Source organism: Oncorhynchus mykiss, chromosome 18 (genome assembly GCF_013265735.2).
Source record: "Oncorhynchus mykiss isolate Arlee chromosome 18, USDA_OmykA_1.1, whole genome shotgun sequence".
NCBI classification, from domain to species: domain Eukaryota; kingdom Metazoa; phylum Chordata; class Actinopteri; order Salmoniformes; family Salmonidae; genus Oncorhynchus; species Oncorhynchus mykiss.
In genome coordinates this window covers 25627775-25654040 of record NC_048582.1, presented here as the reverse complement: position 1 = coordinate 25654040, position 26266 = coordinate 25627775, and the positions used below count along the sequence as shown (strand labels likewise).

At 42.2% G+C, this 26266-nt stretch overlaps 2 protein-coding genes across 3 annotated transcripts in view; both read left to right on the top strand.

Annotated features, from left to right (window-relative positions):
* LOC110495914 (aryl hydrocarbon receptor) overlaps window positions 1-19216 on the top strand; it is an 82956-nt gene extending 63740 nt beyond the window's left edge. The window contains exons 5-13 of the mRNA XM_021571435.2: window positions 9955-10078; window positions 10627-10772; window positions 11006-11208; window positions 12563-12672; window positions 12891-13032; window positions 13137-13362; window positions 13568-13797; window positions 14772-16326; window positions 16767-19216. Of these exons, the coding sequence (XP_021427110.2) occupies window positions 9955-10078; window positions 10627-10772; window positions 11006-11208; window positions 12563-12672; window positions 12891-13032; window positions 13137-13362; window positions 13568-13797; window positions 14772-16326; window positions 16767-16880 (2850 nt within the window). The 3' untranslated portion in view covers window positions 16881-19216. The remainder of the gene's footprint in view (window positions 1-9954; window positions 10079-10626; window positions 10773-11005; window positions 11209-12562; window positions 12673-12890; window positions 13033-13136; window positions 13363-13567; window positions 13798-14771; window positions 16327-16766) is intronic.
* Window positions 19217-23283: 4067 nt separating this feature from the next.
* Window positions 23284-26266, top strand: part of LOC110495916 (aryl hydrocarbon receptor) — an 80695-nt gene continuing 77712 nt past the window's right edge. The window contains exons 1-3 of one of the 2 annotated variants that reach the window (XM_036952418.1): window positions 23284-23961; window positions 24820-24840; window positions 24965-25155. In XM_036952418.1, coding sequence (XP_036808313.1) covers window positions 23921-23961; window positions 24820-24840; window positions 24965-25155 — 253 coding nt within the window. In that variant the 5' untranslated portion in view covers window positions 23284-23920. The remainder of the gene's footprint in view (window positions 23962-24819; window positions 24841-24964; window positions 25156-26266) is intronic. The other variant, XM_036952419.1, reaches the window with a different exon arrangement.

Below are 26266 nucleotides of genomic sequence, written 5' to 3'. Positions count from 1 at the left end.
CAACTCTCCTTCCGTGGCCTCCAATTGCTCTTAAATACAAGTAAAACTAAATGCATGCTCTTCAACCGATCGCTACCTGCACCTGCCCGCCTGTCCAACATCACTACTCTGGACGGCTCTGACTTAGATTACGTGGACAACTACAAATACTTAGGTGTCTGGTTAGACTGTAAACTCTCCTTCCAGACCCATATCAAACATCTCCAATCCAAAGTTAAATCTAGAATTGGCTTCCTATTTCGCAACAAAGCATCCTTCACTCATGTTGCCAAACATACCCTTGTAAAACTGACCATCCTACCAATCCTCGACTTTGGCGATGTCATTTACAAAATAGCCTCCAATACCCTACTCAACAAATTGGATGCAGTCTATCACAGTGCAATCCGTTTTGTCACCAAAGCCTCATATTCTACCCACCATTGCGACCTGTACGCTCTCGTTGGCTGGTCCTCGCTTCATACTCGTCGCCAAACCTACTGGCTCCATGTCATCTACAAGACCCTGCTAGGTAAAGTCCCCCCTTATCTCAGCTCGCTGGTCACCATAGCATCTCCCACCTGTAGCACACGCTCCAGCAGGTATATCTCTCTAGTCACCCCCAAAACCAATTATTTCTTTGGCCGCCTCTCCTTCCAGTTCTCTGCTGCCAATGACTGGAACCAACTACAAAAATCTCTGAAACTGGAAACACTTTATCTCCCTCACTAGCTTTAAGCACCAACTGTCAGAGCAGCTCACAGATTACTGCACCTGTACATAGCCCACCTATAATTTAGCCCAAACAACTACCTCTTTCCCTACTGTATTTTATTTATTTATTTATTTTGCTCCTTTGCACATTCTTCCATTGCAAATCTACCATTCCAGTGTTTTACTTGCTATTTGTATTTACTTTGCCACCATGGCCTTTTTTTGCCTTTACCTCCCTTATCTCACCTCATTTGCTCACATTGTATATAGACTTGTTTATACTGTATTATTGACTGTATGTTTGTTTTACTCCATGTGTAACTCTGTGTCGTTGTATGTGTCGAACTGCTTTGCTTTATCTTGGCCAGGTTGCAATTGTAAATGAGAACTTGTTCTCAACTTGCCTACCTGGTTAAATAAAGGTGAAAAAAAAATACCTGTCACCTCATAGTAGTCGTATCACCTAGCTAGCTAATGGTATCATACATGTCAGCTTATTGCAGCCGTATCACCTAGCTAGTGTTGATAATGGGATATGTAGGAGGGTGAGCCGGTCAAGGATCGATTCAGACAAGGTGGTCTATTGTATGACAAGTGACAGTTTAATTATGAGTAAAGATATCTGGTACAACGTATACGGGCCCATTTCATTCGGTTCTTAAGGAACCAGCAGAAAAGAGCCCAGATAACAGAGTGCACATGTCTCATATACAGAACAGAAAGTAGGTTGATTCTAGAAGATCGGGTCTTCGGGTTGGTTCAGGCTGAGGTGTAGTCTTCTTGGATTGGCCCTGTTGGGCCGTCCGTCATCCCTCTGAGTCTTGTTCTTTGTCACACAATGTTCAGCTAAAAAAGGAGATTAGGTGTGTGCGCTGTCCTCAGTCACACAATGTTCGGCTAGAAAGGAGATTAGGTGTGTGCGCTGGTTTCTGCAAGTCAAGGCTGTCTCTTCCTCCCAATGTGTGGGTGTATGTCTTATCTGTGTGTCCTCGGCAGTTAGTGTGTGTAATGTGTGTGTGCTGTGTGTGTGGGTGTGGGAGCTATCCTGTATGGGACCTAACATGTTTTACTGTGAAAATACGTTGTCTCAGTTATAGCAATGTAATAGCAGTAGGCTGGTCACCTGCATAAGAAATAGCACTTCCTTACAAATCCCTCTCTTCACGTCTCCCCAGAGACGTGACACAACCTAACTATATCCAGACACAAAAAGAAAACTTTTCCCAGAAGGAAAAGTTTTGTGATTCCCTCTCTTCACATCTCCTAAGAGATGTGACATAAACTAGGCTAACAATTACAAAGTTTAAAATACCTTCATGTTCTCCATTCGATCCCACTATGTACTAGATTGGCTACCAGCCACCTAGGAACTTGCAACCCTCATGTCAAAAGAGAACAACAGCTCATTCAAAAACAGAACAAAAGAAAATGGTGTGAAATTTAAGCCCCCCTTTTTGACACCCTCTAGGGTGTCACTCATTATCCCTTATTTCAGCAGTCATAGCATTTCATGAAAAGAAAAACAAAACCTAGTAGGCACTCTCAACCTCATCCTCAAATTCGGGCAGGTCATTAGCAAGCAGAGGAAACATCTGGGAAAGGGGGGAAGGGTCAATAGCTCTAGAGATAACCCTAGTGGTAAGGGAACGGATACATGGAATGCAACAGCATCCACAGAGAACCAAAATGGCCGCGAACACCGAAATGGAGACCAAAATGGAGGAGACCAGGGTTTTATATTTACCAAAGGCACTCATCCAGGAGTCCCACATTGAGGTATCAATCCCAGAATGAGATTTCATTTTACCATTAAGAGTCCTCAAACCTTCTAGGGCTACGGTCAAGCTACCATCGGAGGCTGTGTTATTAGGGATGAAAGTACAACACTGTTCACCAAACATAGTGCAAGCTCCACCTTTCTCTGCCGGTAGCATATCCACTGCAATGCGATTCTGGAATGTATTCTATCCACATTTTTATTAACAGTGCACCACCAACAAATGGAGGACTCAAACCCAGCTGCCACCTGATCCACCAACTTGTACTCGTCAGGAACTCCCCTTGGGACTCCAATGGCGTCTATGTACGTCGGATCACCACTAGATGGGGTGGTGGCACGCCTGGAACGTCCCCTCCAATATTCAGGGTTCACCCTCTGGACCCTAAGGATGAGGTCTCCAGCCTCTGTAGGGTAGATAGAAACAGGCAAAAGGAGAGTAACAAGTGCACAGCTTCCAGTAGTATTGGAGGGTAATTTATCAAACAGGACAGTGTTGCCACACCACCACCACACATCTGCTCTGGATATTGGCCTGAAACTCCCAACAATGTTGATTGTATCCAGACACCAATTCCCAGGAACCTGTCCCACATTAGTACCGCCTCCCGTCATTTTGACACAGGTGAAATGTGCCCTGGCAACCTTGTTGGAAAACAATGGTTTCCTAGCAGTAGATTTAGTCATGGGATAGACAGCATCCCAGGCAGAGCAATTACAACTGGGGTTATCCGTAGTCATTAATGGGATTAAACATGTTAGAGTCACATCTGTAACAGACTTCTTAAAACACGGTATGATGCAAGCAGCACAACACATCAATAATAAAAATACAAGAATTAGGGTCAGAAATCCAGTAACCACCATACCAGTGTACTTACCAAACCAGGCTCCCAACCAAAAGAACAGTCCAGACTCCTCCACCCCCGCCATGGTCCTCATCTCAGCAGATAGTGCACCAAGCCCATTAAAGGCCTTAGCTATACCACCATCTGGAGTGGTGTTATTAGGAATATACGTGCAACATTGTTCACCGAACATCTTGCAGACTGTCTGGCAACCCTAGATGTGGCCTCAAGCTGTTCAGACAGACCAGTGAGTGCATCACGGGGGTAATTCACAAAACGCTGTTGATTATAGTAGATATAACTGATCCATGCAGTCTGTCTAGCATCCACTATGGCTGGACCTATAATAGGTAGCAAGTGCCAGAGTCCATCATTCCTACCCAAGGCCTGAAACTCATGAGGAACCCCCATTGGCACTCCCAACAGGTTAGTGTGTATGTCAACTACATCCTCTGTCCATGGAGCACTACATCTATGTCTCCCATGGGATGGAATGTTTTCAGGTCCCCTGGATACAGAACCCAACAGCTGTTCAGAAGTAACATCAACAATGGTCAGTGTAATTATCAAACTGGTCAGAGCACACGTACCTTGCCAGTCTCCTCTAAGAATGGGTCTCAGTACTCTTTTGGGTCCACATATCCACCACACATCAGCCAGACCACTAGTTTGGTTTAGGCCTGTAACTGGCCAAGTGGCATAAATGGTTATGTTACTGCTGCAATCAGCTTCAGGCAATCTCCCATAGTCCATGCCACTACCTGTACCCGTGATGCAACTGTAATTGCCCCCATATGCCTTAACACCCCAAGGGGCCCGATGAGGAGGTACTGTAGGAAACACAAGGCTCAAAGAGGAACAGAGGGTTGAATTGGGCTGAACCTGGTAAAAACCTCTCAGAATACACAACCACCCCTCTCCTTCTCCTATAGCAAATGGGTGTGTAGCCAGAACAAATCTAGCATGACTACAAATAGTGCAGTCCTTTCTTCTCAGGGTTTTAGCTGTGTACCTCATATAAGACAGTCACAAATTGTCCCTACCATCAAAACCAGTCTCAGTGCCTAATTGATCAATAGCTGTGTAGTCTCTAACATTAATTACCTGAATGGGATTTTTTAACACTGTGGTGGTAGGTGGCAGGTTCGGTCCAGGGGTGGTAGAGGAGTGTGTCTGGCCCTGGTTCGTCTGGGACCTCTGGTTTTGGCAGCTCCCTAATAGAAAACACACCCATCGTGTCTGTCCCGGTCCTTTGTAGTCCGAGGGTGTAAGTGCCTGCATCAGAGAGCTTAATAGTTTTGATGGTTAGTAGGATTTCATCACCTTTACAAAGTTCAACAGTGCTCCCAGGTTTTCCCCATATGATGGAAAACCTATCCACCTTTGTGGGATCCCCTATGCTATAAGAATACCCTCTTCTCCAATCCTAGAATTGTCCCAAGTTGGTTATCATGTAATCCCCATATGGACACCCTCCCCCATTACACAGGTACACTGACACTCCTGTAAAGCCCCACCCTCTCCCAGAGAACACATCACTAGCAAGAGCCAGACACATCTTCACTTCTATGAACAAAAACAGGGGTGACAGGACAGGGAGGGTTACTTCATTCGAGAGATGGCCCCCGGAATTCTGTTAATTCCAGTTCTCCTCTCGAACACTGTTTATTGTTCGACAGTGTCATGTGTCCTACCCGGAGTCCTTGTATGGTCCCCCCAACAAGCCTCTGGGACTGGATTGAGTGACTTCACCTGTAGTTCACCTGTAATGCATAAAATCCTGGACATACAGGCTTGGTTAACAAACAGTTTCTCATATGTTTTATCTGATTATATCTTTAGTTTCTTATCCAATAGGCCCCATCCTATCCTAGACCACAATTTACCCATCCCCCTTTTGATACCTGGCTCTGCCCAGGTAACAACCTTACCTACTCTAAATAATGACTTAGGTAAGATTAGTATATTATCCTTCTGTTCTGACATTATCATGTAGGAGCGCCCCTTTCATTTTCCACATGTCCAATTCTCCCTTTTGTCTCCACTCAGTAACTGTTATCTACACATTCTGTTATCTTTGCTCGTCCTGGCTCCCTTTTAAAACTTCTCCTCTCTGCTCTCCAACCTTCAAGGTCTCTGCAGTGCAGGGGAGGGCTCTTCTGTCTGCCTTTTCCCCTTATCTGTCTGTAGCTCGTTTTCTCATGTTTCCAAATTTGAACTAAATGTCTCACTGTTTGGCTTTATCTAAACTCATGGATTTTTTTTTTGTTGAAAAACATGTCTATGGTGGCACTTTCTAAAGTCCTTATATAGGTTAATTAAACCCCACTATAATTCATTTACCTTAAAAATAAAAAATAAAAACAAACCGTATTACCCATGACCACAAATTAAATATTCAAAATGGCACCCCCTATACACAGGTGTTAAAACCAAACACAAATATCTCAATTTCTTCCCTGCCCTGTTGGCTCAAAATATGTCCCAAATACTTAACATGAGTCTACCATAAATAAAACTTATCCTAGCTAAATTTTCACACCACGTTCATCAGAGAAAATATATTGACACTATAATGTAAATTTCACTGCCTTTTTGTATTAAATTACCTTAATATCAGTATTATAAATTACCCTAGATTCTCCATCCAAATGGCTTTCCAATGAGGCTGATCAGACCACAAAGGAAAGTTACAATGGAGGTCATAAGTCATACCACCCCTTCAAAGAAGTGTTTCTTACTATATTAAACAACATTCCTCTATCAAAAGATTTCACCTATTTAATTAAGACTCAGAAAATAAAAACGTATAATATTTCATATGTGAGTGTACCCCTTTAAGATATCTTGTCTCTGGGAACATGGAAATCCCCTTGAACCCAAAACGTTTGCTACAAACAAAACCTAATAATTATAATAATACCTTCAAATAATTTGTTTTAAATTTCCTCAATGTTTCATGTAACTCATTCAGTCTTTAAAGGATTGTCTCCCCAAAATGCTTTATACCCTGCCAATAAACTCACACAATTGTGATAAACGTGCACTGTCCCTTTAACATAAAATAATATCAGCCTGCAATCCACTCTGCGGGCCTTTCATTGTTCCCCATAATGAAAACAGATTCTAATGTTAGTATACCTTAACCTCCTGTTTAATTTCAGTGGTGTTATCTGAACAATCAAACCAAAATCAATAACCGGGAAGTACTTGTGTAAATTAATTAAAAGAACAAAATAAATCTACCTTATTTCTCAGCACTTGGTTAGAACATCACTCCCGTTTTACATCGACCACACCCTTCGCCCCGTCCCTAGTGTATATCTTATCTATTATTCAGTGGCTCAATTAATGTTTAACGTAAGTATGTTCAGATGTTGATTATGTAATTCTACAATATTAGTATAGTTCAAACCTCATATAATATATATATATATTTTTTTTTTGAATTTAGGAAATACTTTTTCCATAATAATTTTAAATATTGGTAATGATATCAGGGACTTGTGAAACGCCGTTTACATTTAGTCTATAGTCAACACACAAATATTCTTACATGGACATAGTCTTAAACAAAATTGATCAATTAGAACATCTTATTCTATGACATCACACATTCGTACATTTATCACATTCATTCTGGCCACAACACAAAGCGGACTTTTCAGTCCAACTAACAATTAATCTATTGTAGACACCTCACCGGACACTACCGGCTATTGGATTTTACCTCACCGGACACTACCGGCTATTGGTTTTCTCTAAAACACTAATTGAATTTATCTTTTGCAGATGGATGATCGAATCACACTCAGATGTTAATGATAAAACTGATCACGCCCTTTTTCAGACGCCCGAACGAATATCACTTATACAAAGAATATAATCCTGATCACATCAATACTCAATAATAGACCACCTTACCAGACACAGCTGGACCGGTCACTAGCCGGACTATCGGTGAAAATCTATCCTAGACTATATTTTATTCCTTACTGGTGTCTGCCACCAGACCGTTCACAGCCGGACTATCAGAATATTCTATTAATATTAGGTCTACTACTACATATCCCTTACCGGTGTCTGCCACCGGACCGTTCTCATGCCGGACTATCGGAATATTCTAACTACTACTTATCCCTTACCGGTGTCTGCCACCGGACCGTTCTCATGCCGGACTATCGGGATATTCTAATTACCACATATGTTTACTTCACTGTCAATTTCAAGTCCATTATTTACGTAAAATTTACACAAAAATTCTTACCCACACTCGGTACTACTGATCGTAATTTGGTATGACTATTCGACAATATGCAAAGTTTGATAAAACAGGTTTTGCTTACCTTATTTTGTGGTCGACCAGAGATCAGTTTCCCGAGTTGAGCAGAATTGTTGTCCACCCCCGAATGGTTTTCACCTGTCCTCCGGGAACCGTCCTTTCACCAACTCGCCCCCTCGCACCCACATCAACCACTCTGGACTGGGTCGTTAGTAAACCATCCCTCTGCTACCAAGTTTCTGTTGATAATGGGATATGTAGGAGGGTGAGCCGGTCAAGGATCGATTCAGACAAGGTGGTCTATTGTATGACAAGTGACAGTTTAATTATGAGTAAAGATATCTGGTACAACGTATACGGGCCCATTTCATTCGGTTCTTAAGGAACCAGCAGAAAAGAGCCCAGATAACAGAGTGCACATGTCTCATATACAGAACAGAAAGTAGGTTGATTCTAGAAGATCGGGTCTTCGGGTTGGTTCAGGCTGAGGTGTAGTCTTCTTGGATTGGCCCTGTTGGGCCGTCCGTCATCCCTCTGAGTCTTGTTCTTTGTCACACAATGTTCAGCTAAAAAAGGAGATTAGGTGTGTGCGCTGTCCTCAGTCACACAATGTTCGGCTAGAAAGGAGATTAGGTGTGTGCGCTGGTTTCTGCAAGTCAAGGCTGTCTCTTCCTCCCAATGTGTGGGTGTATGTCTTATCTGTGTGTCCTCGGCAGTTAGTGTGTGTAATGTGTGTGTGCTGTGTGTGTGGGTGTGGGGGCTATCCTGTATGGGACCTAACATGTTTTACTGTGAAAATACGTTGTCTCAGTTATAGCAATGTAATAGCAGTAGGCTGGTCACCTGCATAAGAAATAGCACTTCCTTACACTAGCTAATGGTAACTTACATGTCAGCTTATTGCAGCCGTATCACCTAGCTAGCTAATGGTAACTTACATGTCAGCTTATTGCAGCCGTATCACCTAGCTAGCTAATGGTATCATACCTGTCACCTCATAGTAGCTGTATCACCTAGCTAGCTAATGGTATCGTACCTGTCACCTCATCACAGCCCATATCAACTACCTAGCTAATTACACCATCACATATACACTAAAGAGAAATGTCAGTATTGTCACAGTTGAATCATTTGCTGGCCAGTTGACCTTGTTGGACATTCTAATGTGACGCCTCAACTTTGATCATCCCCATAGCATAGCAGTCATAACTGAAGTAGCAAGGCTATAATCAGAAGCAGAAGTGCATGGAGTTGAGATTCATATGCCCTCGGCTCGCTTTCCCATCACAGACATTTATACAGACCACGTTTAAATGGATGTGTTTATCACATCCAAGTCAGAAATTCATCGACAAACAAACTCCAAACTCTCGTTCCGTGCGTACACACACATCATTTCCAGAGAGAGACCTTGACTGAGGCCAAGTACACGTTTTTAGGGAGCCTAAGGGAGAAAAGGGAAAAGAGAACGAGCATCTAATCACATAGCTCTCTCTCCGTCAAGACCTACGTTCCCGGCGTTTTTTTCATGGCGGAGCCATTAATGGATCGAAGGGAATGAGAAAGCACATGAGTCATGTGTGCTGGGAACAATAAAGTGTAGCGTGACTGCCGCTTGGCACATTGGGCCCAGAAGCACTGCTTGCCCTCTGTGCAACACGATGCATGAACCCGGGTCATTGGCCCATACACACACTTAACAGTACACACACACACACACACACACATTTACAGCCAGGGGTGAACGTAAGGCGGTCCGGTATGGCATCCCGGTAAAATTCTATGATTAGGCCCATAAGCGTGTGCACACATAGGACGTCCAGTACTGGGAAGAAATTAAACATACGTTCACCCCTGTTTACAGTGCACACACACACACACACACACACACACACACACACACACACACACACACACACGGTGCATGGCCAGGTCACGAGCCTAAAGACAGACGTTACACTGCAGGAGAGAGGCTCTAATGAATATGTTTTTTAATATGTTGATGACTCATGCTCCAAACAACAACACACACGTACGCACACACACCCACAGAGAGTCCTCTTGGAATATGGAGGTTGTTTGTGCCTCTGCACCTGGTGAGCTTTGCTCTTTAACGAGAGATGTACAACCCATCCCACTCCTTTCCCCTTCCCACAAAACATTGAATGAAGCAGACGGTGGAGTATTATGGCTTCCAAACCACTAGAGGGCAGCACCTGTTAGTTCGTATTATCAGGAGACATTTGGAAATGACTGAATCTCTTGCACTTCATATATTCCTCTGGACTCTGTACTGTAGCTGCTGTATATCGTCTTTTACACTCTTGTCTCCCTCTTTGTCCTGTCTCCCTCAGTCAGATGTGGTTCACCAGAGTGTGTTTGAGTTGATCCACACGGACGACAGGGCCTTGTTCAGACGTCAGCTCCACTTCGCCCTTAACCCCAACCAGTTTGATACAGAGCCAGGGACAACAGAGAGTGAGTAATGCACTATGTTAGTACACTATTCTGCTATGTTAGTACTCACACCCTGGTTTTTCCCGACTGCCTAAGCCAGGGGTGTCGAACTCATTCCATGGAGGGCCGAGTGTCAGCGGGTTTTGGGTTTTTCCTTTCAATTAAGACCGAGACAACCAGGTGAAGGGAGTTCCTTACTAATTAGAGACCTTAATTCAGCAATAACGTACAAGGACAGACACTCGGCCCTCCGTGGAATGACTTTGACACGTGGACTAAGCCAACCTTTGTGGAAAGATTTGATTTTGCTTGAAAAAACGTTTTGTATAGTTAGCTGAATATACAGGATAATAAACAGGCGGCCTAGCTATTAAAAGCATTTAGCCAGTAACTGAAAGGTCTCTGGTTCGAATCCCAGAGACAACTTTGTGAAAAATGTGCTCTTGAGCAAGGCACTTAACCCTAATTGCTCTTGTCAGTTACTCTAGATAAGAGTGTCTAATAAATTACTAAAATATAAAATATATTTAAATATACATGTGTCTGTACCGTAACTGTGTGTACTGTAGGCCTGCAGCCTAACAACAGCAGTGACATCACCAGCAACATAGTGAGCTACAACCCGCAGCACATTCCCCCTGAGAACTCCTCCTTCCTGGAGAGGAGCTTTGTCTGTCGCTTCCGCTGTCTCCTGGACAACTCCTCTGGCTTCCTGGTACAGTAAAACTAACAGTCCAACCCCACACGTTAAGAGGCCTAACGTCTACAGATTAACTTTGTATTAGTAGGTAGTGGTAAAAATACGACTTTTGCCTCTACAGAATGAGGCAATACTCAAAACAAAAACTTAGTGTAGTTGTATTTATGATTTATGTTTATCCTCATGTGATCACACAGATTGAGAAGTCCCTTACCTTTCCTCCTTATTTCCCTGTGTCTCAACTCCAGGCCCTAAACTTCAATGGGCGTCTGAAGTACCTCCATGGCCAGAACAAGATGTCAGATGACGGGACCATAGACCATCCCCAGCTGGCCCTGTTTGTGGTGGCTACCCCCATCCAGACCCCCTCTATCCTGGAGATCAGGACCAAGACACTTATATTCCAGACCAAACACAAGCTGGACTTCACACCCACAAATGTTGATACACGGTAACACTCCCATCCACTGTTATTATTAAAGTACACTACAGTATGTGCACATCCCTTAGGGGATTTGGCCATTTCAGCCACATCCGTTGCTGACAAGTGTATAAAATCGAGCACACCGCCATGCAATCTCCATAAACAAACATTGGCAGTAGAATGGCCTGTACTGAAGAGCTCAGTGACTTTCAACAAGTCAGTTCATCAAATTTCTGCCCCAGTCAACTGTAAAAGCTGTTATTGTGAAGTGGAAACGTCTAGGAACAACAACGGATTAGCTGCAAAGTAGTAGGCCACACAAGCTCACAGAACGGGACTGTTGAGTGCTGAAGCGCGCAGCGCAAAAAATCGCCTTTCCTCAGTTGCAACACACACTACCGAGTTCTAAACTGCCTCTGGAAGCAACGTCAGCACAATAACTGTTCGTCGGGAGCTTCATGAAATGGGTTTCCATGGCCGAGCAGCCGTACACAAGCCTAAGCTTGCCACCATTGGTCTCTGGAGCAGAGGAAATGCGTTCTCTGGAGTGATGGATCACGCTTCACCATCTGACAGTCCGACGGATTAATCTCGGGTTTGGCGGATGCCAAGAGAATACTACCTGCCCCAATGCATAGTGCCAACTGTAAAGTTTGGTGGAGGAAGAATAATGGTCTGGAGCTGTTTTTCATGTCTTGGGCTAGGCCCCTTAGTTCCAGTGAAGGGAGTTCTTAACGCTACATTATACAGTGGCATTCTAGGCAATTCTGTGCTTCCAACGTTGTGACAACAGCTTGGGGAAGGCCCTTTCTTGTTTCAGCATGACAATGTCTCCGTGCACAAAGCGAGGTCAATACAGAAATAATTTACCGAGATCGATGTGGAAGAACTTGACTGGCCTGCACAGAGCCCTGACCTTAACCCTATCGAACACCTTTGGGATGAATTGGAACGCTGACTGCGAGCCAGGCCTAATCGGCCAATATCCCTGCCCAACCTCACTAATGCTCTTATGTCTGAATGGAAGCAAGTCCCCGCAGCAATGTTCCAAGATCTAGTGGAAAGCCTTCCCATAAGAGTAGAGGCAGTTATAGTCGGGGACAAACTCCATATTAACGGCCATGATTTTGGAATGAGATGTTCGGCGAGGGGGTGTCCACATACTTTTGGCCATGTGGTGTATATCCAATGATGCCGTTATTCCTTTGTGTGCATTATAACATTGACATTCATTTCTAAATGATTTATAAGCATCTGTGATGACTTATTCATGAACGTTACTATGAATAGTAACCACAAACTGTAGAGAACCGGAAAAAAAAAACAGAGTAATTAGCGAGCATTTCTGATGTTATTCTTCCTGTGCGTTACTGTATGTCAGAGGGAAGGTGGTTCTGGGCTACACTGAGCTGGAGTTGTGTATGAGAGGCTCTGGATACCAGTTCATCCACGCTGCTGACATGATGTACTGTGCCGACAACCATGTCAGAAGTAAGTCGTTATCACGTTTCCCAATTAATATTACGACTTTCCTCTTTGGAGGTTTGAATTAACTAACGGGTGATTGAACGGACGAATGAACGAACGACTGAACTAACAAATGGATTAAACAACAAATGAATGAAATGAACAAAAACGAACGAGTTCTCTGTATTTGCTGTACCTGTCCCTGTTGTTGACAGTTCCCTCGTGTCTGTTTCCCTCCTTAGTGATAAAGACAGGTGAGAGTGGTCTGACTGTGTTTAGGCTTCTGGCCAAGAATGGTGTGTGGGTCTGGGTTCAGGCTAATGCCAGACTGATCTACAAGGGAGGGAGGCCCGACTTCATCATGGTCAGACAGAGACCGTTATCGTGAGTAGAGTCATTATCTGGACAATCCAATCCAAGATTACTCTGCTCTGTACTCTGCTGTACTCTATTCTATTTTGTTCTAACACTCCTTTTTATCCCTCAAGAAATAAGGAGGGTGAGGAACAGCTTCGCCAGCGGAGACTCCAGCTGCCCTTTAACTTCGCCACTGGGGAAGCTGTTCTCTACGAGGTGGGCCTCTCTCTGGACGTAGCTGACGTTCCAACTCAGAGCAAGGGCCCTAAGATCAGGAAGATGGCCGAAGAAATGGCCCTGGACCCCGACTCCCTGCTGGGCTCCATGCTGAAGCAGGACCAGTCCGTCTATATGCAGGTACAACAATTTACTCTGTTGTACCGTATTCCCTACATTATGCACTATGTTTGACCAGGGCCAATAGATCTCTAGTATACTATGTAGGGAATAGGTTGCCATTTTGAACACCGACAATGTGTCAAATAATCCCGTAAGGGATGGGTCGCTAAGGATGACTTGACACGGAAAGTATTTTATTCATTTAATTTATTCATCCATACAGACCAGCCCCAGCGAGCCCTCCAGCGAGCCCCCCAACCCTCAGGAGCTGTGCTCCTGGGAAGACCAGGCCTTCAGCAACAGCCACGCAATGGCCAACGTGCCTGGTGATTCCTGGCAGTCCCAACACCACACTGTGCCCAAGCCGGACGCGGGCATCAGGGAGGAGTCCACTGTCCAGGACCTGATGGAAACACTGCAGCAGATCATCGGGGACAACAGCCTGTGTTCAAGGTTTGACTTCTACCATAAAATAAATCATATAAATGAATAAAAAACAACAGTAGATTATAAAATTGAAAGGTGAAGGTAGTTGCTTTGTCTAGCAACACTATCACGACTATAGCAAGTACGTAGGTTTTGTGTGTCAGAGTGCAGTATTTATTTAGTTGCACAGCACAAACGTTTGTTAGCACATTTCTCACGCTGGCTTTAGCCACAGAGGGAGCAGGCCTGCCTAGGCAAGTGTAGGCGGGTTGTCTAGCAACGCGTGCCTGGAGGGAGTCAACTTCTGCATAGCGCCACAAATTTGTGAATTTGTTCGGACCGAACAGCTAACATGACAGCTAAAATAGCTTTGGAAAAAAATAAGATTTCAGCTAATAGGGAGAAGTATGTAACTATTTACATATAATGAAAATGTGGGTACATTTGTGGACAGAACTTACTCAACCTTTCATTTGTTTTACTTCTTCAACTACCTCAACATATTTTCCTCACTAACAATCTTCTAAACTTCTTCCACTAGACGCATCATCATACTTCTCTCTCCAAATGATCACCTAAAACATTTCTAATTCCTTATGATTAAAAGTGTAGTAGTCTTAGTGTAATTATTTGGGATTAAATATGTGCCCCACAGTCCAAAGTAAGGAGGTTGACACAGTCTATCAAAGTAATCAGACCAGATATTTTAATAAATTGAACTTCGAATATATTTCACCGCTTCACTTAAGTAAAATGTTTAAACTTCTTGTACTACCACAAAAATACTTTCAAAGAGCTGAAGCAAGTCACACAATTTTTGTTCATGGAAAATTACCATCTATTTTCTATTATTTATTGTATCTATTTAAAAAAAAATTGGTGAAGCACATTGTATTGTATTGCTATACTGTAGCTTGTATGAAATGTGCTATACAAATAAAGTTGGATTTGATGTGATTGCGGCCTGGAAGTGGACCTTATCTGATCTTATCTTGTTGCAGCCTGGATGTGGACCTCACGGAGCTGAAGGACTGGGAGAACACTCTGCTGAAGATGAGCTCCAGCAACTGTGAGATGTCCGAGGACCTTGATGACATCCTCAACCATGACATCCTGTCATATGTGGAGGAACATCTCTTTAAGGAGAACGGAGGACTCAAGATGCCCGAGCATCTGGGCTCAATGCTGGGTTCCGTCAGTGTCAACAATCCCCTCCTGGAGGTACCAGAGTGCCTTACAAATGTCGACCTGCAGGGGAATACCATGATGCCTGGAGGAAAGGGCTTCAACTGGGGGGTTGATCACCAGCAGAACCAGTTGCTTGGGATGGGAGGCTTGAGTGCGGCTGAAACAGTGAGTAACGTTCGGGGCACGATGAAGCTGACACACATGGGCTCTCAGATGGGATTGAACAGCCCCACACTCCAGCAGGCTTCCTCCAGGAACACCTTTGCCCAATCCCTGGGAAAGAACCTGGGCCTGGAGAGCCACGCTAACCCTCTGGCCTTTAACCCTTCCCTGACTGGCTCCTGTGCCCAGGTGCGGCAGAACCAAGCCAAAGGTAGGCAGCAAGGCCTCCAGGCCTCTCAGATGCTGTCCAGCCCTGGTAACGGGCTGGCGTCTTATTCCCTGAGACAACAGATGCAGTCAGGCCTTGCCAATCGGAGCTCTGCCACTCAGGTCATCCCTGCTCATATGGGTCTGCCAATCCAGAGCCAGCTGCTGGGGTGGAACATGAATGATCAGCCAATGAGATTCCAGGACCAGAGCTCCATAAGCCAATCAGATCCCTATGCAGTGCCCGGTCAGGAAACTATGTGGATGCCCTTGCCCTCCTCCATGCCCAATACCAACATGGTGGCCGACACCCTGTTGGAAACCTTTGCCCAGAATATTTCAAATCAACCAAAAGACGTCATTCTAGATCCCAACCCTGCTAGCTGCCTACAAGGACACTTTTCCCTGCAGACCCAGCAACAGCAGCAGCAGAAAATGCTGCCCACAATGTTACACCAACAAAATGGACACCAACACAATGTCATGGGCAGCTTTTATAACAGCCAGGTGTCTGACTTCCAAATTGCTCCCCAGCTCCCTATCCCTGGGCCCAAGGCCCAGCCACAGCAGAACTCTCAGGCCCAGAACTACAACAGGGATCAAACAATATCAGGCCAGTACAGGCCTCAAAAGAGGCCTGCTGCTGAAGTCACCCCTCCTCTCGTCTCTTCCAACAGCTGCATGTTCAGCAGCACCAACCCCCCCTTGGTTCCTGTCAACGGGGTCTGTTTAACCCCCAACACAGCCCTTGGTTCCCTGGTCCCATCCTCCTGTCAGAGGGCCACGGCCCTCCTCCACGACCACAGTCCCTCCCAGGCCTCCTGCTACTTCCAGGGGAACTCCAGTGGGCCCATCGTGGGGTCCTCGGCAATCCCACAAGGTGACACCAACATCAGCCCTCTCTCCTGTCAGGTGGGGCCTGGTCTAACCACTGGGGGCCTCACACCAGACAGCCTGCTGGTCCAGCAGCAGTACCTCAACTGCAACGGGCAGACACAGGTAATACAGGCACCAGTATTTGAACGTAACCTTTATTTTGACAGATTGAGGTAAAAATACCTATTTTTCAAGGGAGACTTGTTTCATTATTACAACCAGATTACAGCGTTTCTAATTGCACCAGTATTTAGGGTTTTACTAGTAGGACAATTATTACGAGCCACGAAGGGGCCTTTGGGAAGAAGGTATCTGTTTCATATTTGTCTTTGACGTATATTGAAGCATTTAGAGCTAATTACTCTGTTGTATGTACTTCTACACAAATTTTGAGATTTTCTTTGTCCATTGTTGGTGGTTTCTTTGAGAAGGGTATAATGAGGATTTTAAAAGCACTCCAACAAGCACAGTTTGCTGTGGGTTGCAGGCATTACATCATCCCCTTGTCTTTCTGATCTGTTGTGGCTAACTTCTTCCTAATTGGTCCATTATTTACCATCCAGGTTACAAACTGTCCAATGGAGGAAAACATGTTGTTCCAGTTCCCGCCCCTGCCCCTGCCCAACGGAACCACATACTTCACAGAGAACAATCAAACCAACTGTTGCGACTTCTAGAAGGTTCTACAAGGAGGAAGAACCCGCCTTTTCCGCGGCTGAATGGAATTTGTTAAGACACTGATGATGAGCCCTTTCCGCTAAACAAATAAATACACGGACACATACAGACTCACACAGCCAGGTGCCTTTGGGGATTCTACCACCACCATGCCTTACTTCACCAAGGAGACTGGCCAAGATGGCTTCCTTCATTTCTCTTCTATGCGTCTCAAATCGTATGTTTGGATGCAAGATACAAGGCGTTTGGACCAGAGGGTCGCGTGGCTTATTTTTCTTCTGCAACCAGACTCGACTGTCACTGGAGCTCCTCCTTGACTTGCTTTCACCTTGGGTGTGCATGCCCTGGTTAAAAGTAGTGCACTATATAGGGAATAGAGTGCCATTTCGGACCTACACTCATGTCTGGTGGATGTGGAGAAAAGACAGAATATATTTATTGGTTGTTTTGAATTGTACCCCCCTTTTGAATTGTGCCTCGTTGTGACCTCTGATGTTAAAGAATTTCCAGAAGATTTTGGAAAGGGAAGACGAAAGATGATGAAGTAAGCAGTAATATGGAAAAAGAGAGAGCGCGTTGAATGAGATTCCCGGGATTACTTTTAAGTTGTTTTTTTTTAAATCCCGAAATGCATCTGAATATATAGGATCTAGACGAATTCCAAAAGGAAAGGTGAGATAGTCGATGCCTGGTAAATTGACTACAGTATGACCATACGGGCAAGAAGAAGAGCGTTTGCATTTGGAAAATGCTAAATATGTTGGCATATGATATTATGGACAGGATGGATATCATTACGTACTGTACAATATGTATGTATGAAAGATATATAGTTTAAACTGTATCAAATCGTTGTTTTGATACGGGGAGAGAAACTATTCCCCAGCAATCATAATACTTCAATGGCCTGAATGAGAATTGAAAGAAAAGTTTCCCTCAGTTTGCCTTGTGATGACCTTTTGAGACTTGCCACATGTTCTTGCATCACAAACCATGATCCATTTGGATATATCCCATTATTACAACAAGATATGTTAATCAGAATGTAATGACAACAACAAAAATACATTTATTTACTCAGCTTTGTTTCGTTTTTTGAAAAAAATGCATATTTTGTATTTTTATAAGCATTTAACCAAAACTATAAATATGTAATTGAGCCAGTCTTTTCTGTTATTTTGTGAAGTGTCCACTGGGCACACACTGGTTGAATAAACGTCGTTTCCACGTCATTTCAATGAAATTATGTTGAACCAACTTGGAATAAACGTTGAATTGATGTCTGTGCCCAGTGGGATTCCTGTGCACCTGCAGTTTTATTTGCTTCCATTGTGCTTCTATTGATACAAAACACCCGAGAAGGGGAGGTGCCTTGGTAAAGTATTCATGCAGAAATGCATCAGATAGTTTTAAGTGCCTCATTTGCATAGATATGCAGATGAGAAACATATTTCCAGATGAGAAACTGATTAACCAATCATGGAAAAGCATATAATCACCAGTCAATTTGAAAAGAAAAAGTAGAGCCACTGTTCAAACTGCATTGTTGATATGCTCTCCTATGCCAATGTGGGAATATCTTTCACTTTACTTTACTTTCTTTGATGAATTATTTTAGCGCCCTGCAGTTCTACAGGGAAGTAATACAGTATTGGCAGCTACAGTTTCAGAATGATCAATGATCCAATTCAATGTGGATTATTCAATGTATTCTAGGGGGATCGGGTGCTTTCAAAAATTGTACAAAAAATACAGAATCTTTAATGAACACCGTTAAGTGTCCATATTGAAAGTATATTTGTCTGTGTTCTTGTCTGCATGCTTCTGCAGAATGTCGGCACTATAACTATTGCACTGAGGCCAAGGCGCCTTTCTATATGCAGTACCATTTTAATGCGTACATACTAGTTTTATTTTGTATTTTTAAGTAACGTGGCCTTTATAAGATTCACACCTATTATTATACACTATATTTTAGACGTATGTTTTCCGCACACAGAACAGTTCATGTCTGTAAAACCCTTTTTGACCTGTTTCCTCAGAACAGTATTTATAAATATTCACCTTGTGGCTTTTGTTGTTGTTGTTTTTTCTGCCTCTAACAATGTGTCAGCCATGGCGCTTACGCCTCAATTGTTATATTTCATCTCCACATTATTAAAGGGGGTTAATGACTTTTCATAGGTTTGTCTGTTCAGAATCACTTTTACTTGTCAAGTACATTTAAATGTATCAGGAATTTGACCTGGTGAGATTTATGTTGTGTTTTTTGGAAAATGTTTTTTTTTTAAATTGATTTTCACAATATTCAATAAATCTTCAATGTGATGGTCAATGGTACAATTTTATCAGCATAGCAAATAAATACAAATTTTATAAATGTAATAAAATACAGAAAGATAAACAAAAACATACAACGTATAATGTAGATATATCACACATCATGTATTATACCATACCATAACACTTGAATATGAATATATCAACACATCGTTCTAGATCAGGGATCATCAACTAGATTCAGTCAATTCTTTCTTGAGAGGATGGTCAGGTGGACAGAAAATTATTAAAAAATATATAGTTTTAGACTGAAAATTGACCGCAAGAAGCCTAAACAGATAACAGTATTTGACTAAAACATAATCATTTCAAATCTTGATTACATTTGGGAACATTGTCCTGCGTAGAGTGCCGTCTTTCGGATGGGATGTTAAAACGTGTGTCCTGACTCGGTGGTCATTCAAAATCCCATTGCACTTATTGTAAGAATAGGGGTATTCATCCCGGTGTCAAGGCGAAATTCCCAACCTGGCCACATTCCATCATGGCCACCTAACCATCCCTCTCATTCCTAATTATTATTATTTGTTTACGATCACATACCGTATGTTTCTCTATTATGCATGGGAACAGATTTCCAAAATCACTTGGAGCAGATTTTCTGTTGTTTTACATCCAACAAAAAAAAAAAAAAAAAATGTTTTGCTCAGAAAACTTAGGGGACCAAATTAAACCACCCACGGGCCGCCAGTTGGGGTACCCTGTTCAAGATCACACCAGTTGCGGTACCCTGTACCTCAAATCACACACCATGCACCCAACAATGATCAAATATTTAAAATGGCTCTATGTATTCTATCCAGGAATCCCACATTTTATGAAAGGACTGTGGGCTACCTTGCATATCATATGTTATATTTTCAAGTGGCATACAAGAACTGAGCTCATTAATCCATTGAGTGATATTGGGAGGATCCACATCGTTCCACTTAAAAGTTATACATCTTTTGGCCTCAGTCATAGCTACGGCTAAATACATTATTAATTCCCTGAGAGGGGAGTTGTAAATCATATATAGATCACCAAGGATCGTCATCATGGAAGTTAGATGTACTTCCTTATGAAGGACCTTGTGTGAAATACTTTCAATCTCCAGCTACCATTGTTCAAGTTCAGAGCAGACCTATGTCCTGTGTAATAGAGAACCTGTTTCTGTTTTACAGCAAGGGCAGTGTGGGGACAAGTCTTTTTTTAAAGAGGTTCATTCTTTCAGGTGTAAGATAAACTCTATGAATGAATATGTACTGACAAAGTTTGTATCTTGTGTTAATGTAAACTCTCTGGGATTGCTCATTCATTTCAGACCATTGATCTTCTGTGATCTGGGTCCCAAGACACCTCTCCCATTAATTTTTTACCCTTGTGGTATATTTGGAATATTCTATTAATAAGCTATAGTGGCGTGAAAAATGATTTGCCCCCTTCTGATTTCCTCTATGTTTGCATATTTTTGATACTAAATATTATCAGCTTCTTGTAGTTGTTGATCAGTCTCTCACATCGTTGTGGATGAATTTAGGCCCACTCTTGTATGCAGAACTGCTTTAACTTAGCAACAGTTAAGCATGAACTGCTCATTTCAAGTCCTGCCACAACATCTCAATTGGGATAAGGTCTGGACTTTGACTAGGCCATTCCTGAACTTCATATGTGTTGCTTTTTAACCATTTTCATGTAGACTTGATTGTGTGTTTTGGATCATTGTCTTGCTGCGTGATCCAGCTGTGCTTCAGCTTACAGACCGATGGGCTGACATTCTCCTGTAAAATTCTCTGATACAGAGCAGAATTCATGGTTCCTTCTATTATGGCAAGTTGTCCAGGTCCTGAGGCAGCAAAGCATCCCGAAACCATCACACTGCCACCACCATGCTTGACCGTTGGTATGAGGTTCTTAATGTGGAATGCAGTGTTTGGTTTTCACCAGACATAATGGGACCCATCTCGTCCAAAAAGTTGACTCAAGTTTGCCAAAAAGCACCTTGAAGCACATGGATGATCATCAAGACACTTGGAAGAATGTTCTATTGACAGATGAGTCAAAAGTATAAGCTTGGTCTCAGACCTGTTTTAAATGTAGTATTGAGTGAAATTGGGATATAGGGGGACAAATAAGTGTCCTGCCCCATATTTCGATGAACATCATTCCATACCATCACAGATTGACGTCAGAATGGGCTTTCCAGTAAATGTCTAAATATTCTTGGGAGTAAAGCAATATGGAACATATGACATACTGTATCTTGTACTTTTAGAATATGCCTTTCAATCTGAGTCCATGTAGGAGGGTTATTCTCATTAAACCAGAGAAATAGTCATCTAATCTGTGCTGTAGATATTGGAGGGCCTCACTCTTAGACCAGTTAATTGTGTAACCAGTGATGTGTCTAGTTTTGTGAGAAATACTAAGATACAAATAAATATTGTGCACTATATCTCCCACTGAAAATCCTGTGATGCAAGAGTTCTCTAGAATCTTTTGAGTCAGTGGTTCCTAAACCAAGGCAAACACCATGGGGGAAAGAGGACACCCTTGTCTCGTACTTCGACCAATAGGGAAGCAGAGCAGACACCATTTAATTTGTGCTCACTCTAGCTTTTGGTGTGTCACATAAAAGCTTAACACAGTTAATGAAATATGCACCAAAATGTAAATTCTCCAAAACTTTGAAGAGATACTTCCATTCAACACGATAAAAGGCATTCTCTGCATCAAGTCATACTACAACTGTGGGTTCATCTGACTGTCTAGCTTCGGATAAGATATGAAAAAGGCGCCTTAAGTTATTAATGACATTCTATCTTTAATGGACCCCTGTCATTGTTAATCAATGTTCGTAGGTACTCTTCCAGCCTGAATGTGATGGCTTTAGCAATCAATTTGAAATCAACATTAATGAATGAGATTAGGCGATAAGAAGATGGCATAGTGTGGTCTTTTTTCCAGATTACAGATCAATTAAATCAAGGCCTCTTGTAGAGTTGGAGGCAACACAAACTGTCAATAATATGTTGATGCATTTCCATTAATGCATCTATTAATTGTTGTTTAATTTTTTGGTTAAATTATACAGTGAAACCGTCATGAGCCTTCCTAACTGAAGGCTCATGACTGCCCTCAGTATTTCCCCTTTGTTTATTGGCTAATAAATTCGTATCTCTCTCCGATAGCTTGGGCAGTTTTAGTGACTTCAGGAAAAGTTACTTTTTTTACATTTCAGATTCTAAATGTTCCAGATATTTATGTGACTCCTTTTCACCCTAGAGGTGAATGATATTATCTGCCCTCTCAGGTATGCCTGAGGGCCCTCATGATTCCTACAGGATAGGAGGAGAGGGAGCAGTCAGAGTATTTATTTCCAATAATTATTTTATCTTTAAAGACATACCTTTTTCAAAGATGTATGTTATGTTATGTTGTGTTATGCTATGTTACTTTATGTTATGATATGTTATCTGTGAAAGTAGAAGTAGTAGTAGCTTGCCCCAACCACTTATGAAACGGTGTTATGTCATATTCATTTTGGTCACTAGAGGGAGCATACTCACATAACATTACCACAAGCCCTCTGGTGTTACACAAAAGAGAGATAATATGTTTGCGCACAACTCACTTTATAGTAATACTGGACTGAAACAGGAATTATTGTAGTTCTGGAGAAAATACAAGAAAGAAAGCAAAATAACTTAGAAGGTTTTGAAATGTAATTTTCTCACCCGAGGAAAGGTCCTCATGGTTATTTTAGTTATAGAAGGGCATACCCAAAATGAGTAAATCAAGATAAATAAACTTCTGCAAGGTTTTCCAACTTCACTAAATATATAATTGCATAGCCGAATAGCCAACCAACTTTACAAATAGTTGACAAGTTGTGCCAGTGACCAAATGGAACCTTGAGCTGATCCTATTTCTGTTAATTGCACGCGCCCTCTAACCTGAGGCCTAATCCTTGCGCGCGCCCTCTAACTCAAGGCCTCTGATTCGCGCGCCCCCACTTCTGATCCTTGCGCGCTCTTGCACAAATCTGTGCCAGTTGTCTGGTCAGTCCAGTCCAATGCGTGTACCCTGGAATAACTGGATTGTGAGGGGGGCTGTGGGCTCAGGTTGAGAGCGCGCTTTAGCTGCTCGTGCCACAAGAGATTTGCAAAGAAGCGTTAGCGAAAAAGCGGCAATATGTTTCAATCTCGTTATTATTTCCCCCTCTATTTTTTTCGACTAATGTTAACTTTGTATCGAAACGAATGATGACATGGACTTTGCATGATGAGGAAGGCATTTAATAACGGATGTCAACAGCATTTTACGCACAGGTTAAACACCGCGGAAGGGATGCACTTGCTGCCACTTTTTGACGAATGTCAATTTAGCATTGCTCATTTGTTGGAAAACTATATTTCATTGTGATACGGCGTTCAGTTGCATGCAATGGCATCGACATAATCGTTGTCAGTATTTGTTTGTAGGCTTAATTATTTGAACCGCCTGACAAACATCAACGTCATTGATGTAGGACAAGAGGACTGATGAATCGGTGCATTGCTTGATCCATTCTTGAAAACAGTTCCTTCTGGACATGATCTGGGGATGAGTAAATAAAGGTTATTAGACAACCATTACCGGGTTTATGTAGATCGGCTCGGTCTACACTTAACATAGAATAATTCGGCTATACCACAGGCTACTAGTAAAAGCCTCAACCATGTATGCTGGACGGAAAAGAAGAAAACCGGTGCAAAAAGGGTAAGTGAGAGTTTTTTGAACACTGTATTAGCTTGAATAATAAACTAAAATGGCCCACCATAACGTTGTTATTAGTTTTTATTATTTGATAATATATGAGTCAACGCTATATGACATGATAGTCACTCACGATCCATCCAAATAGCATGTATATATCTTCAATATTCTTTGGTGCAGACAGATGTGGATATATATATATATATATATATATATATATATATATATATATATATATATATATATATATATATATATATATATATATATATATATATATGTATGTGTGTGTATATTGTGTCAGGATAATGATGCATAATGTGATGCATAATGTCTTGAATAAAAATAACTCAACACGTAATTTGACTCATAATCATGATGAGGTCAAATGGTTGAAGTGATGTTCAATTCAAATGGAGAGAGATGATTCAATATGATGATTCAATTTGATTCGATTTGAATCTTTACGAACCCATGCCAGTGCTCCGGGCACAGGTGCAAGGCGCGTAGGCTCGTGCTCATCATTCTCAGGCCTTAGGTATTTATTTTCGTTAAAGTATTTTTCATAGTTCAATGTGCCCTTATTGTATGGTGTGAAACGTTCAAGTACTTGTAACTTGACTATTCATATTTTTTCACAGTGTATTTTAAATGTTATTATTGCTTATCTATAACTGGTAAAAAAAATAACTAAAAAGGAGCAAAAATAATAATTAAACTTATAAGGAAATAAGAAAATTATTATAATAATATTGTTATTATTATTGCTATTAGTATTATTATTGATATGATGATTATTTATTATTAAACGTATAGTATTATTATTAATACCAATATTTAATTATATGATTTATCATTCAGCATCGAAGTGAAAGACCAAAAGTGAGTACTGAGTGGCAATATGTCCACTGTTTACCTTCTTATCAACATTGAGAGAATTAGCTTACTGGCTTCATAATTTCCTCTGTGATTCCCTAATAAACCCCATGTCTCTTCTCCTGCTCAGAGAGAAACAGACAGCTCCGTCTGAAGGGACCAAGTCTAACCCATCAAAGCGCCACCGGGACCGTCTGAACTCTGAGTTAGACCGTCTGGCCAGTCTACTGCCCTTCCCAGAAGAGGTCACCTCCAGCTTGGATAAACTCTCTATTTTACGGCTCAGCGTGAGCTACCTGAGGACCAAGAACTTCTTCTCAGGTGATTTTGTGTGTGTGTGTGTGTGTGTGTGTGTGTGTGTGTGTGTGTGTGTGTGTGTGTGTGTGTGTGTGTGTGTGTGTGTGTGTGTGTGTGTGTGTGTGTGTGTGTGTGTGTGTGTGTGTGTGTGTTGGCTGCAGGTAACTGTGTGGAGGTTATAAGTTTAGGATATGCACTGTAGGGACATACAGTGGGGCAAAAAAGTATTTAGTCAGCCACCAATTGTGCAAGTTCTCCCACTTAAAAAGATGAGATAGGTCTGTAATTTTCATCATAGGTACACTTCAACTATGACAGACAAAATGAGAAAAAAAAATCCAGAAAATCACATTGTAGGATTTTGAATGAATTTATTTGCAAATTATGGTGGAAAATAAGTATTTGGTCAATAACAAAAGTTTATCTCAATACTTTGTTATATACCCTTTGTTGGCAATGACAGAGGTCAAACGTTTTCTGTAAGTCTTCACAAGGTTTTCACACACTGTTGCTGGTATTTTGGCCCATTCCTCCATGCAGATCTCCTCTAGAGCAGTTTTGGGGCTGTTGCTGGGCAACACGGACTTTCAACTCCCTCCAAAGATTTTCTATGGGGTTGAGATCTGGAGACTGGCTAGGCCACTCCAGGACCTTGAAATGCTTCTTATGAAGCCACTCCTTTGTGTGTTTGGGATCATTGTCATGCTGAAAGAACCAGCCACGTTTAATCTTCAATGCCCTTGCTGATGGAAGGAGGTTTTCACTCAAAATCTCACGATACATGGCCCCATTCATTCTTTCCTTTACACGGATCAGTCGTCCTGGTCCCTTTGCAGTAGGTATGGTGTTCTTTGGATGCAACTCAGCAAACACGACGATTTGAGTTTTTACCAAAAAGTTATATTTTGGTTTCATCTGACCATATGACATTCTCCCAATCTTCTTCTGGATCATCCAAATGCTCTCTAGCAAACTTCAGACGGGCCTGGACATGTACTGGCTTAAGCAGGGGGACACGTCTGGCACAGCAGGATTTGAGTCCCTGGCGGCGTAGTGTGTTACTGATGGTAGGCTTTGTTACTTTGATCCCAGCTCTCTGCAGGTCATTCACTAGGTCCCGCCGTGTGGTTCTGGG